Consider the following 17,500-nt stretch of genomic DNA (forward strand, 5'->3'; position numbering starts at 1 on the left):
GCTGGGATCTGATATACCTGTAGGTTATAGTTTGGGGCTGGGATCTGATATACCTGTAGGTTATAGTTTAGGGCTGGGTTCTGATATACCTGTAGGTTATAGTTTAGGGGTTCTGATATACCTGTAGGTTATAGTTGAGGGTTCTGATATACCTGTAGATTATAGTTTAGGGGTTCTGATATACCTGTAGGATATAGTTTAGGGCTGGGTTCTGATATACCTGTAGGTTATAGTTTGGGGCTGGGATCTGATATACCTGTAGATATAGTTTAGGGGTTCTGATATACCTGTAGGTTATAGTTTAGGGCTGGGTTCTGATATACCTGTAGGTTATAGTTTAGGGCTGGGTTCTGATATACCTGTAGGTTATAGTTTAGGGCTGGGTTCTGATATACCTGTAGGTTATAGTTTAGGGCTGGGTTCTGATATACCTGTAGGTTATAGTTTAGGGCTGGGTTCTGATATACCTGTAGGATATAGTTTAGGGCTGGGTTCTGATATACCTGTAGGTTATAGTTTAGGGTTGGGTTCTGATATACCTGTAGGTTATAGTTTGGGGCTGGGTTCTGATATACCTGTAGGTTATAGTTTGGGGCTGGGATCTGATATACCTGTAGGTTATAGTTTAGGGCTGGGTTCTGATATAACTCTAGGTTATAGTTTAGGGCTGGGTTCTGATATACCTGTAGGTTATAGTTTAGGGCTGGGTTCTGATATACCTGTAGGTTATAGTTTAGGGCTGGGTTCTGATATACCTGTAGATTATAGTTTAGGGGTTCTGATATACCTGTAGGTTATAGTTTAGGGATGGGTTCTGATATATCTGTAGGTTACAGTTCCCCCCTCCACATCTTCCTCCTCCTTCCCCCTCTTCTTCTTCCTCCTCTTCCTCCCTCCTCCTCTTCTTCCTCCTCCTCCTCCTCCTCCCCCCTCCCCCCTCTTCCTCCTCCTCCTCCTCCCCCCTCTTCCTCCTCCTCCTCCGCCCTCTTCCTCCTCCTTTGATTAAATTACATTGAGTAGGGCCTGGAAATAGTCTACCCAGCACATCCATAGACCAATCATTAACCAATCTGCAATACATCCATAGACCAATCATTGACCAATCTGCAATACATCCATAGACCAATCATTGACCAATCTGCAATACATCCATAGACCAATCATTAACCAATCTGCAATACATCCATAGACCAATCATTAACCAATCTGCAATACATCCATAGACCAATCATTAACCAATCTGCAATACATCCATAGACCAATCATTGACCAATCTGCAATACATCCATAGACCAATCATTAACCAATCTGCAATACATCCATAGACCAATCATTAACCAATCTGCAATACATCCATAGACCAATCATTAACCAATCTGCAATACATCCATAGACCAATCATTAACCAATCTGCAATACATCCATAGTGTACCATTAGATGCTGAAAGAAGTGCTTCTCTATGAGGGAGAACGCATCTCTGTCCTAAATGGCACTCTACTCCCTCTATAGTGCATTGCTTTTGTCCAGAGCCCAATGGGATACCCTATGGACCATGGTCAAAAGTAGTGCACTATATAGGAAATAGGGTCCCATTTTGTCATTACTCTACCATGATTAAATGACATTCAATGGAGCCAGGAAATGCCCAGCATGATAACTTCCTGCCCACAACATAAGACTTCTTCATTGAGTTAAGTCACTTCCTCCTCCACAGCCATTTTGGTTTGAGAATGCCTGTCAGATGCTATTAGTGCTGACCTGGAGTGACCTCCGTGACCTCAGGACACACACACACATTTTAAATACTTTATTTGCATCCACCAATCAAATTGACAGGAAAAATGATCCAAACAAGGTTCCTGTCTGCATGGCACTCAAGGTAAACAGCAAGAACTTCAGTAAAGCCATTCTAATGCCAATGTTAGTCTATGGAGATTGCATGGCTGTGTGCTCGAGATTGCACGTCTACAACGGGTGTGGCTGAAATAGCCCGAATCCACTAATTTGAAGGGGTGTCCACATACTTTTGTATATATAGTGTATACACTTCATTTTGAGTTTTAAAAAGTTACATTGTCTAACCTAAATACACAGGAAACAGACAACACATGGAAAGTATGTTTTCTCCCCAGTGAGAGAGAGAGAGACTAAAGTGCGTGTGACATTTTGTGAACGTCAGTTCCCCTCAGACACAATTAATCTATCCCTGAGCGCTCTCCCTTGGCCCAGGAAGTGCTGTCAGGATTATCCTAAATTAAGAAATGATTAATTGATTGTCAGAGAGACGTCACTGATTTTGAAAAGAGCAGCAGGGCAAAATGTTTTGCTGCTTTTCAATGACATAATGGCATTATGCCACTGAATCGACTACTAGACTATAGTGACTAATACTGACATGATGCCACTGAATAGACTACTAAACTATAGTGACTAATATTGACATGATGCCACTGAATAGACTACTAGACTATGGTGACTAATACTGACATGATGCCACTGAATAGACTACTAGACTATAGTGACTAATACTGACATGATGCCACTGAATAGACTACTAGACTGTGATGACTTTAATACTGACATGATGCCACTGAATAGACTACTAGACTATAGTGACTTTAATACTGACATGATGCCACTGAATAGACTACTAGACTGTGCCGAATTTAAAGTGGAACTGACAGCATTTAAGCCACATGAAATCTTATTAAAATATGTTAATATATACCCCCAGGAGGAATTTGGCACCCTTTTAAAAATTATTATTATATATATATTTTTTTACATTATCTGACAAGCGAGCATTTAGATATGGTCATTTTCATGTTTTCATAAATTCATTGAATATTTGGGAATTACATATAGTAAGGTATTTTGGAAAATTGTAGAGCAATATAGAGTGGGCAGTATAGAGTATAGAGCAATATAGAGTGGGCAGTATAGAGTATAGAGTATAGAACAATATAGAGTGGACAGTATAGAGTATAGAGCAATATAGAGTGGACAGTATAGAGTATAGAGCAATATAGAGTGGACAGTATAGAGTATAGAGTGATATAGAGTGGGCAGTATAGAGTATAGAGCAATATAGAGTGGGCAGTATAGAGTATAGAGCAATATAGAGTGGACAGTATAGAGTATAGAGTGATATAGAGTGGGCAGTATAGAGTATAGAGCAATATAGAGTGGGCAGTATAGAGTATATAGCAATATAGAGTGGGCAGTATAGAGTATAGAGCAATATAGAGTGGACAGTATAGAGTATAGAGTATAGAGCGATATAGAGTGGGCAGTATAGAGTATAGAGGATATAGCAATATAGAGTGGGCAGTATAGAGTATAGAGCAATATAGAGTGGGCAGTATAGAGTATAGAGTATAGAGCAATATAGAGTGGGCAGTATAGAGTATAGAGCAATATAGAGTGGACAGTATAGAGTATAGAGCAATATAGAGTGGGCAGTATAGAGTATAGAGGATATAGCAATATAGAGTGGGCAGTATAGAGTATAGAGCAATATAGAGTGGGCAGTATAGAGTATAGAGTATAGAGCAATATAGAGTGGGCAGTATAGAGTATAGAGTATAGAGCAATATAGAGTGGGCAGTATAGAGTATAGAGCAATATAGAGTGGACAGTATAGAGTATAGAGCAATATAGAGTGGGCAGTATAGAGTATAGAGCAATATAGAGTGGACAGTATAGAGTATAGAGCAATATAGAGTGGGCAGTATAGAGTATAGAGTATAGAGCAATATAGAGTGGGCAGTATAGAGTATAGAACAATATAGAGTGGGCAGTATAGAGTATAGAACAATATAGAGTGGGCAGTATAGGGTATAGAGTATAGAACAATATAGAGTGGGCAGTATAGAGTATAGAGTATAGAACAATATAGAGTGGGCAGTATAGAGTATAGAGCAATATAGAGTGGGCAGTATAGAGTATAGAGTATAGAACAATATAGAGTGGGCAGTATAGAGTATAGAACAATATAGAGTGGGCAGTATAGAGTATAGAGCAATATAGAGTGGACAGTATAGAGTATAGAGCAATATAGAGTGGACAGTATAGAGTATAGAACAATATAGAGTGGGCAGTATAGAGTATAGAGTATAGAACAATATAGAGTGGGCAGTATAGAGTATAGAACAATATAGAGTGGGCAGTATAGAGTATAGAACAATATAGAGTGGGCAGTATAGAGTATAGAACAATATAGAGTGGGCAGTATAGAGTACATAGCAATATAGAGTGGGCAGTATAGAGTATATAGCAATATAGAGTGGGCAGTATAGAGTATAGAGTATAGAGCAATATAGAGTGGGCAGTATAGAGTATAGAGCAATATAGAGTGGGAGGTATAGAGTATATAGCAATATAGAGTGGACAGTATAGAGTATATAGCAATATAGAGTGGACAGTATAGAGTATAGAGCAATATAGAGTGGGCAGTATAGAGTATAGAGTATAGAACAATATAGAGTGGACAGTATAGAGTATGGAGTATAGAACAATATAGAGTGGGCAGTATAGAGTATATAGCAATATAGAGTGGGCAGTATAGAGTATAGAGTATAGAACAATATAGAGTGGGCAGTATAGAGTATAGAGCAATATAGAGTGGACAGTATAAAGTATAGAGTATAGAGCAATATAGAGTGGGCAGTATAGAGTATATAGCAATATAGAGTGGGCAGTATAGAGTATAGAGCAATATAGAGTGGGCAGTATAGAGTATAGAGTATAGAACAATATAGAGTGGGCAGTATAGAGTATAGAGCAATATAGAATGGACAGTATAAAGTATAGAGTATAGAGCAATATAGAGTGGGCAGTATAGAGTATATAGCAATATAGAGTGGGCAGTATAGAGTATAGAGCAATATAGAGTGGGCAGTATAGAGTATAGAGTATAGAGCAATATAGAGTGGGCAGTATAGAGTATATAACAATATAGAGTGGGCAGTATAGAGTACATAGCAATATAGAGTGGGCAGTATAGAGTATAGAGTATAGAACAATATAGAGTGGGCAGTATAGAGTATAGAGCAATATAGAGTGGGCAGTATAGAGTATAGAGTATAGAGTATAGAGCAATATAGAGTGGGCAGTATAGAGTATAGAGTATAGAGCAATATAGAGTGGGCAGTATAGAGTATAGAGCAATATAGAGTGGGCAGTATAGAGTATAGAGCAATATAGAGTGGGCAGTATAGAGTATATAACAATATAGAGTGGGCAGTATAGAGTACATAGCAATATAGAGTGGGCAGTATAGAGTATATAGCAATATAGAGTGGGCAGTATAGAGTATAGAGTATAGAGCAATATAGAGTGGGCAGTATAGAGTATAGAGCAATATAGAGTGGGAGGTATAGAGTATATAGCAATATAGAGTGGACAGTATAGAGTATATAGCAATATAGAGTGGACAGTATAGAGTATAGAACAATATAGAGTGGACAGTATAGAGTATAGAGCAATATAGAGTGGGCAGTATAGAGTATAGAGCAATATAGAGTGGACAGTATAGAGTATAGAGCAATATAGAGTGGGCAGTATAGAGTATAGAGTATAGAGCAATATAGAGTGGGCAGTATAGAGTATAGAACAATATAGAGTGGGCAGTATAGAGTATAGAGTATAGAGCAATATAGAGTGGGCAGTATAGAGTATAGAGTATAGAACAATATAGAGTGGGCAGTATAGAGTATAGAGTATAGATCAATATAGAGTGGGCAGTATAGAGTATAGAGTATAGAACAATATAGAGTGGACAGTATAGAGTATAGAGCAATATAGAGTGGGCAGTATAGAGTATAGAGTATAGAACAATATAGAGTGGGCAGTATAGAGTATAGAACAATATAGAGTGGGCAGTATAGAGTATAGAGCAATATAGAGTGGACAGTATAGAGTATAGAGCAATATAGAGTGGACAGTATAGAGTATAGAACAATATAGAGTGGGCAGTATAGAGTATAGAGTATAGAACAATATAGAGTGGGCAGTATAGAGTATAGAACAATATAGAGTGGGCAGTATAGAGTATAGAACAATATAGAGTGGGCAGTATAGAGTATAGAACAATATAGAGTGGGCAGAATAGAGTACATAGCAATATAGAGTGGGCAGTATAGAGTATATAGCAATATAGAGTGGGCAGTATAGAGTATAGAGTATAGAGCAATATAGAGTGGGCAGTATAGAGTATAGAACAATATAGAGTGGGAGGTATAGAGTATAGAGCAATATAGAGTGGGAGGTATAGAGTATATAGCAATATAGAGTGGACAGTATAGAGTATATAGCAATATAGAGTGGACAGTATAGAGTATAGAGCAATATAGAGTGGGCAGTATAGAGTATAGAGTATAGAACAATATAGAGTGGACAGTATAGAGTATGGAGTATAGAACAATATAGAGTGGGCAGTATAGAGTATAGAGCAATATAGAGTGGACAGTATAAAGTATAGAGTATAGAGCAATATAGAGTGGGCAGTATAGAGTATATAGCAATATAGAGTGGGCAGTATAGAGTATAGAGCAATATAGAGTGGGCAGTATAGAGTATAGAGTATAGAACAATATAGAGTGGGCAGTATAGAGTATAGAGCAATATAGAGTGGACAGTATAAAGTATAGAGTATAGAGCAATATAGAGTGGGCAGTATAGAGTATATAGCAATATAGAGTGGGCAGTATAGAGTATATAGCAATATAGAGTGGGCAGTATAGAGTATAGAGTATAGAGCAATATAGAGTGGGCAGTATAGAGTATATAACAATATAGAGTGGGCAGTATAGAGTACATAGCAATATAGAGTGGGCAGTATAGAGTATAGAGTATAGAACAATATAGAGTGGGCAGTATAGAGTATAGAGCAATATAGAGTGGGCAGTATAGAGTATAGAGTATAGAACAATATAGAGTGGGCAGTATGGAGTATAGAGCAATATAGAGTGGACAGTATAAAGTATAGAGTATAGAGCAATATAGAGTGGGCAGTATAGAGTATATAGCAATATAGAGTGGGCAGTATAGAGTATAGAGCAATATAGAGTGGGCAGTATAGAGTATAGAGTATAGAGCAATATAGAGTGGGCAGTATAGAGTATATAACAATATAGAGTGGGCAGTATAGAGTACATAGCAATATAGAGTGGGCAGTATAGAGTATATAGCAATATAGAGTGGGCAGTATAGAGTATAGAGTATAGAGCAATATAGAGTGGGCAGTATAGAGTATATAACAATATATAGAGTGGGCAGTATAGAGTACATAGCAATATAGAGTGGACAGTATAGAGTATATAGCAATATAGAGTGGACAGTATAGAGTATAGAACAATATAGAGTGGACAGTATAGAGTATAGAGCAATATAGAGTGGACAGTATAGAGTATAGAACAATATAGAGTGGGCAGTATAGAGTATAGAGTATAGAACAATATAGAGTGGACAGTATAGAGTATATAGCAATATAGAGTGGGCAGTATAGAGTATAGAGTATAGATCAATATAGAGTGGACAGTATAAAGTATAGAGTATAGATCAATATAGAGTGGGCTGTATAGAGTATAGAGTATAGAACAATATAGAGTGGACAGTATAGAGTAATATAGAGAGGGCAGTATAGAGTATAGAGTATAGAACAATATAGAGTGGACAGTATAGAGTATAGAGCAATATAGAGTGGGCAGTATAGAGTATAGAGTATAGAACAATATAGAGTGGACAGTATAGAGTATAGAGCAATATAGAGTGGACAGTATAGAGTATAGATCAATATAGAGTGGGCAGTATAGAGTATAGAGTATAGAACAATATAGAGTGGACAGTATAGAGTAATATAGAGAGGGCAGTATAGAGTATAGAGTATAGAACAATATAGAGTGGACAGTATAGAGTATAGAGCAATATAGAGTGGGCAGTATAGAGTATAGAGTATAGAACAATATAGAGTAGACAGTATAGAGTATAGAGTATAGAGTGATATAGAGTGGACAGTATAGAGTATAGAGCAATATAGAGTGGGCAGTATAGAGTATAGAGCAATATAGAGTGGACAGTATAGAGTATAGAGTATAGAACAATATAGAGTGGGCAGTATAGAGTATAGAGCAATATAGAGTGGGCAGTATAGAGTATAGAGCAATATAGAGTGGACAGTATAGAGTATAGAGCAATATAGAGTGGGCAGTATAGAGTATAGAGCAATATAGAGTGGACAGTATAGAGTATAGAGCAATATAGAGTGGACAGTATAGAGTATAGAGCAATATAGAGTGGGCAGTATAGAGTATAGAGCAATATAGAGTGGACAGTATAGAGTATAGAGTATATAACAATATAGAGTGGACAGTATAGAGTAATATAGAGAGGGCAGCTGTGCGTTTGGACAATGAATAGACACTGGAGTAAATAAAGCCTAATGAAAACATCTGTCCTGTCCAGGACCGGAGTCTACGCAGACCGGTGTACTATAGTCAATCAGAGCTACAGTAGACCTATATGCAAATTAGACATTTGCCAAATGTGCCTGCCGTCATTCACTTTGAACTGGACTGTGTGTTTACAGGAAGTAGCAACAGCGTGACTTTAGATCATTAGTACACATTTCACCAAAAGCCACAAAATTACACCTGAATGGATTTCTGGAAATATGTCAACAACAAGGGAGTCCTCTTACATTTGGGAACTTCACAGTCCTACCGATCAAATACCCTTGAAAAGGTAGGCTCTGTCTCCCTCAGTTATACACATCAACAAGACCAACAACTAATTATTGCCAAAGCGATATGAGCTCAAATCTAACGAGGGAACATTAGATATACCCTCTCAAACTTTTCAGCTAGTTGATCGTCAAAATTGCACTGATAAACAATGGAGAATAGTAGCCGGGTCTCTCTCCTGCAGCTTGCTTGCATGCTTGTCCCAACCCACGGTTTGAAAACTGAATTGGAACTTGCCTGACAGCTCGCCCATTTGATCGTTGCCAAATACATTTGATTGACAACTAAGAGATATGCTAACTGTGGATAACAGTTGTTCAAGTTCAGAATAACTAGCTAGCAAAGCGATTCACATGCCTTGCTAGCTAACTAAATGACACCTGCAGCATCTCTTGCTGTAGCCAACAGAAAAATACACGAGAGGGAAAAAGTCAGTCATTCACCCACTCCTCCAATGACATGACATCCTCCCATACAGCTAGCGAAGGTTAGACTTTGTGTTTTTATCTTTCTAAATAAATAGCTAGTTACATAAATAGTTACACTTGCCCGGGGGTGTCAAACTCGAATCAGCGTATATGTTGAGAAAAAAATAACTCATTCGTCGGCCCAGATATAGCCTATTTGTTGTTGTTTTTTAAACGTGCAACTTGTGACCCAAACTGACCATTGTTTTATTAGGAAAAAAAAATAGGGTCCTTTATAATGTCCACTTTTATACATAAAATGCTGTATATTAACATGTTAAAACAAAATAAGAGATAAATAGTATTTATCCAGCCTTTGCTGCTATGCTTAAAGATGTGCATAATATGCTGTGAACCCTAATCAAAAATAATGTAATAACTCCCAAGTAACAAAATCGTAGCTATAGGTTGTTGTAACATTTAAAATTAAACTTTCGTTTGTTTTGCACTGCCTGGATCACCGGTGCGGTTGAATGCAGCCTCGCTGTGTCTTGCACTCAAAATGTCTTGTAGTTGAGTAGCCAACCTAGGCTACTGCTCAAATGTTGCTGTAATAGGTCTACACGTTTCTATTTTGCATTGGGTGTTTTGTTGCAGATTTAGTTGTTTGGTTATTCATTGTCAAGCTGTTCAACTGAAGATAGGCTGCAACATTTGAGTAGCCTAGCTAGGATTGTGGCATGTGTCTGTACACTTTCCCTCCGCTGTGTGCTGTAAACCGAACACAGGAAAGCAGCGCAATTGAAGTTGAATTCACCTATGCAAGCGCATCAGGCTGTAATTTCATAAAGTAGATAACATAACTGTTGACTCATTTACATTCGCTTGTGTGTCCTATTCGACCCGCGGGAGTTGTGTTTGACATATGTGCGCTTAACCCACGTTATGATTGACTTGTGATCACTGCCCTTGCTAATTTGATTGTATTGATATTCCCATTCTTTAGGGTGTGTTTCTAATTTCACTCTGGCTCTATATGATTTCAGAACACTCTCGTCTGAGTGTGCCAGACTGCAGAATAATTTATGAATTTACGAACGCACAACACCCCGTAGAATATGGCTGGTGTCAGTAAACCTCGGCAAAAAAAAAGCGTCATTAAATTGTATAATTTTGACATGCAAAGACCCAAATGGCGTTCCATAGCACAGTTACCGTCACCAACACTCTGGGTAACATGAAAACAGCTTAACCAGCTCAGCTAGGGAGAGAAATGGTCAGTGATGTGTTCTCTCTTTTACGTCTGGAAGTAGCTAGCTAGCTTTTTTTCTATTTATTTAACTAGGCAAGTCAGTTAAAGAACTAATTCTTATTTTCAATGACGGCCGCAGAACGACAGATTTGTACCTTGTCAGCTCGGGGGGTTTGAACTTGCAACCTTCTGGTTTGAACTTGCAACGCTCTAACCACTAGGCTACCCTGCCGCTTGACTGCTTTTGTGAGGACGGATCCCTCGGATCTACCCTACTCCTCCGCCAGAGCGTCCAGTATGCGAAACGCTCTGAATTTACAAACAGTCGTCCGTTTTTGTTTATAATATTAATTAAGTCATTGAAAATTAAATGGTGCATCAAGAATGGGTGGAGACAGCAATTAATGTACCACGCGAGCTGTAAATGTATTAATGAATTATTCATTAAACTGCATCCATCTATTCTGCCAACAATACATAACAGCACATCATCGGATTTAGAGTCTAATATATATAACTCATATTTTTAAAACCTCTTATAAAGTTGATTTTGAAGCATAAAATTGCAATTTTTGACAATGACTCTTTGTTTCATATCTTCAAAGTAGTTAAAAAGTCGCTTTAAAATGGCCTTTTCAGCCAGACGCAATATAGTAGAGGAGTTATTTTTGCATAGTTGCTATGCAAAAGGTTTGGTCGTACGTTCTACGCGAAATGGCTGCTGTGCAGGCTGGATAAGGTTATTGTCACCTCCTAGCTAGGTAGCCAACTTCAACTAACTCAGTCATGTCAAACATTGAACCTGTAACGACGGGACACTAGCTGCATTTTCTTTTGTTTGAGATTTTTATTTTTTATTAAATTTTTTACATTTTGGCATTTACTTGGATATGTCCATAATAATGACCTTGATCAGTTGATGCGTGATTTCACCTTGGCTCAGAAAATGTATCTTCTCGTCTGGGCACCGTTCACTCTCTATGTATTGTACAGAGATCAACTTCTAAAGTAAAACATTGTTTCCGAGGTTGGACAGACAGACAAACCTAATATTAACCCCCCGCTGCACCGAACTAAATGCTAGGCTGGAAGAAACGTGAAATAATGTGCGAGTTTAAATCAATACAAGCGATGATTCGGGACAGCAACATGAACATGATATTCTGATGGAGGCACAGTGATCATTTTCTGATTGAACTGTTAGCAGGCATAGTGTGTGCATGGGATGGCCAATATAGCACGGTTAGGAAGACTGCTTGTACAAGCAGCATCCAAGGTCCAAACAAGCAGTTTAAGAACAGTCAAGTGTAACTGTAGTCCTACTGTAGGTGCGATGTGCGTCAGAGAAAAACGCGCCTAAATAGGTGGCTGCCGTGTAGGGCTAGTCAAGGGAAATATTGATAGGTCTACTCTACAGACAGGCGTTATTTCGCTTTTACGTTTAACTTTGTATGTAAGTTCAACATAACAATGGGGGCCTATCTACTGAGCCATAGCCGCGCAGTCTTGCAAGGAATGAACGCGCAATGCATAGACAGAGCCTGGACTTTAGGTTCTGGAGAAACGGGTCAACAGTGATGCTGCTTCTTTCGCACCCACCAGCTCCGTACACCAATTTTACCACAACAATAGACCAGGGATTTCATTCCGGTACTCTCTTCGTAAAGTATAGGACTGTGTCTACTCCTCATCGTTCTACTAGGCTAAAACTACATGTTGTGGGGTATTAATTATACTGTTCCCTGATAACACCCATGTTTCGGATGTTATCACTGATCAGCTATCAATCTGTTGCCATTCCGAAAGTTAGATAGGCTATTTTCAAGTTGTTATAATTGGAAGTGATCATAATAAGAAATGTGTATTAATTGTGTAGGCTATTTACTTTTTGCCTTTTGTATATCTCTGTTTTGCTCCTCGTAGTGTATTGATGTGTATATCATTTGTAATTGCAGGGTTAATCTGTAAAAGAGACATACGTTTCTCAACATGTCTCCCTGTGAAAATAAAGGTTCAATACATGTAAAAAATATATATGTTAATAATCGAGCATTAATGTGTAGCCTAATTGTGATCACGGCAAAGTCCAAAAACTAGAGCCACAAAATCCCGCGTTCAAGTCGTGCATAATAAGACATGCGTAAAATGTGGGGAATACCAACACATTTATATTCTGAATTGATGGACATGATCCCATTGATAAAGATGGAATTCAACCGTTTGACTGTTGCAAAGAAAAAGTACTTACTTGGGCCCAGAAAACAGTCCGTTATCCTTCGAAAACAGCTTGTCGAAGACGGACCATCATCCATGTCTGCCTGTGAGAGAGCAGAGCGCAAGGAGGGACACGCTACGGAGAAACCAGGGGGCTGTGCTTCTCTGCTCAAACTGCCGCTGTTCAATACCGGAACTAGAAAGGTTGATCCAGATTGCCTGGAGATTATAGGTCCTACAATACCACTAGCCAACCGAGCTGGGGGGTGGGGGTGGGTGCAGAGGTCGTGAGCAGTGCGTGATCCGTGATGAGCACGGTAGCCTACGGTACACCGTAGAGGCGAGAGCAGCGGCGGTACAGGGTCTGCCCACTCCCTAGCCTTACGAGGTGTAGCAAAACCTCGGTTGAACCGCCTCCTCTCCTCGCCGTGGCAGCAGTTATACCGTGAATGTGCATGAGGAACAGAAAGAGAGGAGGGAGACGGAGACGGAACGGAGGGAGGCACGGACTGGTAGGAGGGACAAATAGGACTGTACTCTGCCCTACAAAGGCAAAATGCAGTAACTATACCGTAGCCTAGTAGAGGGAAAAAAAACTGAAAAGTGTAGAGTATTGGCTGCGCTGGAGATGAACGCTGACTACTCCTGTCTCCCCACCCTTGTGGAAAAACCACATGATTTCACATGTGACATTTCCACATGTTTTGCACATATGAAATCAGGTTGCTGTCATCTAAGAGGGTGTCAGTTCAAATCCCAGGTGTGGTTGCGTCCCATGTATGCTAGCCAACGTTGAGGTCAATTCTATTAAAAGTTCCAGTCAATTCTGAAAGTAAACCCATTTTAAATGTTCACGAGATTTCACAGGCGATGCCCCTGCAAACAAAAATTAGTCTTTATGATAAACACACACATGATTTAAACATACAGTGTTTTCAATTTACATATTTTTTCCCACACTTTGACATACATTGTATATACCGTACTTACACATGTCATTCATTACCTGGGATTTGAACTAATAACCTGTTGCTTCACAGCATTCCAATCTTCCTGCTCCACCACAATGTCTGTTGTCAGTAACTGATTTCACCTATATTCCTACACTTTGGACATCAACATAAATCTCAGCTTTGTTAAAAAAAAAAAAATACACTCAAGAAAAAACAATTATATTATTATAATGATCCAGGAGTACCATTAAAGCTGCAATATGTGACTTTTTGGGCAACCTGCAACCAAATTCACATAGAAATTATAGATCTGTCATTCTAATTGAAAGCAGGTCTAAGACAAGTGTAGATCTGTTCTGTGTGCTCTATTTCTATGCTTCCCAAGTTTCTTTTTTTGCATCTTTTAGTTTCGGTTTTGTACACCAGCTTCAAACAGCTGGAAGAAGAAAAAAAAGAAAATGTTTATGGGAAATTTATTTCACAGCGGTTTAGATGGTACAATGAACTTAAATTAGGCAAACTATTATAATTTTAGCAACAAGAAAATGGCGGAGCGATTTCTGCACAGTGCACCTTTTAAAAACACAACAATATACCCCACCAACATTCTGACAACTATACAGAAAACCCTAAAAATTGCTGAAATAAGTAAGTTAAATAAATTATGAGACAATAGTCAGATTAACTGGTAACTAAAATAGTTGTGCAGATGGCAACTCTTTTGCTAAGTGCAGATATGTACTGTGGGTAATGAATGTTTTGGGGTACACTACAGACCTTGTGGCGCAGCGGAAAGATCGAGAGGTTCTGAGTTCAAATCCCTGGCGGGGTCATATTTTTTTTAGCTGAACAGTGATAACAACATTTGGTATTTTATTAGGATCCCCATTAGCTGTTGCAAAAGCAGTAGCTACTCTTCCTGGGGTTCAACATTAAACACAATACAGAACATTAATAAACTAGATCAGCTCGAGGACAGAACTACATACAATGTTTTAAGAATTACCAAAGGCACACACAGCCTACATATCAACACATACTATCTAGGTCAAACAGGGGAGAGGCGTTGTGCCGTGAGGTGTTGCTCTATCTGTTTTTAAAAACCAGGTTTGCTGTTCACTTGATCAATATGAGATGGAATGGAATTTCACGTTTGAAAACGTGATCAAATGTGACATTTAAACAATTTAAAAAAACACGTTTTCACATGTGAACTGTCACATGAAGTGTTCCCAAAACACATTTTCACGTGATTTCACGTTTCACGAAATCATGTTGCTCAACATGTGAAAACATAAAACTACACTGTTAGTCATTGCTATTCATTTAGTAGTACATTTTGCAGTCACTTTACGGTACATTTCTATAGTAAAAGGATACTGTATTAGTGTTTTGCTATATATTTACTATCAATCGCAATGCACTTGGGTATTTTTTGACCCCTCATGCAAATGAACTTGGCAAACCTATAGTGTAATTTAGATGTGCTTATGGCCACAAACGTATTGGCAAGATTACATTTCTGTACTTTGCTAAAAGTTGCCCGGAATCAAGTCAATACATGTGTGATTATCTGACACCGACTAAAAAGTAACCGTGCTCAGGGACACTAGACTTTAAGGCCTAGATTCAATCAGAATCAGATCCAAGCGTAAACACTCTATAGCCGACACACAGCTGGTTGTTTTGGTGGTGACGGAGGTGTAACTGGGTGGCAAATCAGTGCCCGTGGCCTGCCCGTGTAGTTACTGTCACGATGCCACACCAGTCCTACTCACGGTAGACGTTCAGAATGAGAACGTGTAGGCTATATTGAAATAATGACACTCAAATTGAATATAAATACAGAAAATAATGAGGATTTCTATCAGCCTAATTGAGGTGTAGATCACATATCACACATCCCAGTGTTCCAACATGTAAACAAGGCTACATGTGATCTCTCCTAATGCAGCCAATGGCAATTTCCACAATAGAGTCAAAAGTACTCATAAGGTATCTTCAGAGGCCCACATAGGTACTCACATGGTACTGGCCGGTACCTGGGTGCATGTGAGTATAATCTAGTATTGGTATGGGCAACTTGATGGGTATTGGGGCCACAAAAAAACGGAACTCGTCGTGATGGGTCGCAATGGCTTGTGGGTCTGTGTACCCACAGCCATAAAGCTCTGTTCGTAACCATATGGGAGGTGGAAATTTACCAGTTGTGAAGTCATAAATACCCGTTGGATGCATTCACGTGCTTTGAAATCGGTAGGAAACGCCAAATGGCTAATGGCCAACAAGCTGCATCAACCATAAACTAAAAGCAAACATTTTATAGAATTTAAAAACCATATTAATAGATTGCTTTTTATAAATAATGTTTTGTTGTTACATTTAACTGTCAAATGCTGTTACCAAGGTAATTTCCTTAGTAGGTGATGTCAGAGGTCAGCATGTTGGAAAAGTCAAAGATGATAGACGCGTTTCTCGCTAGTAATTACCAGTTGTAGGGCCGTTCAAGTGGATTTTTTCCAATCGTATGTGGTAAATTCTCACTTCCCACTTGGTTACGAATGCAGCATTAGGTAAAAATCATTACTGGACTTTGAAATGTAGGTGGGGGCAATGTGCTGGTGGGGGCTCATTATCGTATTTGGGGGCATGGTCTAAAAATGTGTTGTATTTGTGCCAACCATCAGTGGAAGTGTTGTACCAGTTTAAGTGGTTTTATCATGTTGATGACAGTTGAACACCTCTTTTTGGCATTGACAGTTATGTAATTTTATTTTGTACAAATGTCTGACAATCAAGTGCAGCTACTAGTGATGGGGAAACTAAGCTTTCTGAAGCGTTGAGGTTTTAGAGCAGCCAAACTACGATAGATGACATCACACATCCTGTAGTGTGTGCGCAGCGTAGTCTTTTTCTTCTAAAAAAAACCAAAAACAATCAGGTGTTTGTTTCGACGAAAAACAAAGATCCAGAAGTCATTGATCACGTGCTTCTGATAAAGTGATACAGGCATCGATCGGCACACTGCTTTGAAGAACTTAGCCATTGCGACACATGCCTTGGAGCGCCGGTATCAAACATAACATCACTAGAGGTTACTGTGCATTTTCCAGTGTCTTAATGGCAGCCGGTTCACAGAAAGTTGATGTTTACTGTCCACTGCTTACAAGTGGGTTATTGTAAAATTCACAGTAATTTACTGTAGCTAATCCATTACACTCACTGACCTGATGGGCTGGTAGGAAAGCATTACAATTAGAACGGTGACTAGCAATAAATTAAATATTGTATTGTTCTTTGGTATCACATGCCTGTACCAAGGCTGCATCACTGACAGGGGACTAGCTTCTTCTTCTTCTTTGAGATTGGGGTTAGCAGATTGCATCCAACTTTTAGGTGCATACTCCGCCACCTACTGTACTGGAGTGTGAGGCCATTCACAGTCTACCTACTGTACTGGAGAGAGAGGCCATTCACAGTCTACCTACTGTACTGGAGAGAGGCCAGTCACAGTCTACCTACTGTACTGGAGAGTGAGGCCATTCACAGTCTACCTACTGTACTGGAGAGTGAGGCCATTCACAGTCTACCTACTGTACTGGAGAGTGAGGCCATTCACAGTCTACCTACTGTACTGGAGAGAGAGGCCATTCACAGTCTACCTACTGTACTGGAGAGTGAGGCCATTCACAGTCTACCTACTGTACTGGAGAGTGAGGCCATTCACAGTCTACCTACTGTACTGGAGAGAGAGGCCATTCACAGTCTACCTACTGTACTGGAGAGTGAGGCCATTCACAGTCTACCTACTGTACTGGAGAGTGAGGCCATTCACAGTCTACCTACTGTACTGGAGAGTGAGGCCATTCACAGTATACCTACTGTACTGGAGAGTGAGGCCATTCACAGTCTACCTACTGTACTGGAGAGAG

At 39.2% G+C, this 17,500-nt stretch overlaps 1 protein-coding gene across 13 annotated transcripts in view; it reads right to left on the minus strand.

Moving 5' to 3' along the window:
- pde10a (phosphodiesterase 10A) overlaps nt 1–13,761 on the minus strand; it is a 128,784-nt gene extending 115,023 nt beyond the window's left edge. For all 13 annotated transcript variants that reach the window (XR_016487095.1, XR_016487102.1, XR_016487098.1 and 10 more), the window contains exon 1: nt 12,650–13,761. Coding sequence is in view for 2 of the 13 variants with exons in the window: in XM_090201817.1 (XP_090057943.1) it covers nt 12,650–12,713 (64 nt within the window). In the remaining 11 variants the exon portion in view is untranslated. The remainder of the gene's footprint in view (nt 1–12,649) is intronic.
- Nucleotides 13,762–17,500: the final 3,739 nt, after the last annotated feature.

Source organism: Oncorhynchus mykiss, chromosome 16 (assembly GCF_057628025.1).
Source record: "Oncorhynchus mykiss isolate SJ-2025 chromosome 16, ASM5762802v1, whole genome shotgun sequence".
NCBI lineage: Eukaryota > Metazoa > Chordata > Actinopteri > Salmoniformes > Salmonidae > Oncorhynchus > Oncorhynchus mykiss.